Source organism: Papaver somniferum, unplaced genomic scaffold (genome assembly GCF_003573695.1).
Source record: "Papaver somniferum cultivar HN1 unplaced genomic scaffold, ASM357369v1 unplaced-scaffold_29814, whole genome shotgun sequence".
Taxonomy (NCBI): Eukaryota; Viridiplantae; Streptophyta; class Magnoliopsida; order Ranunculales; family Papaveraceae; genus Papaver; species Papaver somniferum.
This window is the reverse complement of record NW_020640834.1, coordinates 1-566: the sequence shown is the minus strand read 5'-3', so window position 1 is coordinate 566 and position 566 is coordinate 1. Positions and strand designations below refer to the sequence as shown.

Below are 566 nucleotides of genomic sequence, written 5' to 3'. Positions count from 1 at the left end.
TGGTAAAATTCGTTTAGCATTTTATCCAAATAGTGAAATTTGAGTAGCAAAGAAATTAAGATTTAGGTTAAATGTTTTATGGGTTCATAAAAAGTTGAGTGAAATTGGCATGGGCAGACATGGATAGTTGGTAAATGGATTACCCCGAGAGAACAAAGATGGGCACCACCTGGAACTCATTTCCATCAATTTGTTGTGCCACCAATCTTTGCCGTACGGAGAAACTGTACCTACAGTGCTTTAGCAGCTATGAAACTACCAGAGGATGTGGAGGGTTTAGGAACATGCGAGGTACGTTTCGCACGGATTTTTTTTTTCTTTAAAACTATGTCAAAATACACATCAAGACATTTTGTTAACAATCTGAATATATCATATGAGGTTGCAGTACACAATGAGGAGAGGAATCGTACATGCATGTCATGCAGGTGGAGTGGTTCATAGTCTAGAAGGATGGACGCATCACGAAGTTGGAGCTATTGATGTTGATAGAATTGATTTGGTTTGGGAGGCTGCCATGAAACATGGTTTAAAGCCTGTTTAGTCGTTCTCTGTATTGTTTCACT

General features: G+C 38.9%; 1 protein-coding gene across 1 annotated transcript in view; it reads left to right on the top strand.

The window, feature by feature from the left end:
• LOC113341512 (protein ECERIFERUM 3-like) overlaps positions 1–560 on the top strand; it is a 988-nt gene extending 428 nt beyond the window's left edge. Inside the window, exons 3-4 of the mRNA XM_026586360.1 lie at positions 118–291; positions 389–560. Of these exons, the coding sequence (XP_026442145.1) occupies positions 118–291; positions 389–544 (330 nt within the window). The 3' untranslated portion in view covers positions 545–560. The remainder of the gene's footprint in view (positions 1–117; positions 292–388) is intronic.
• The last annotated feature ends 6 nt before the right edge of the window (positions 561–566 follow it).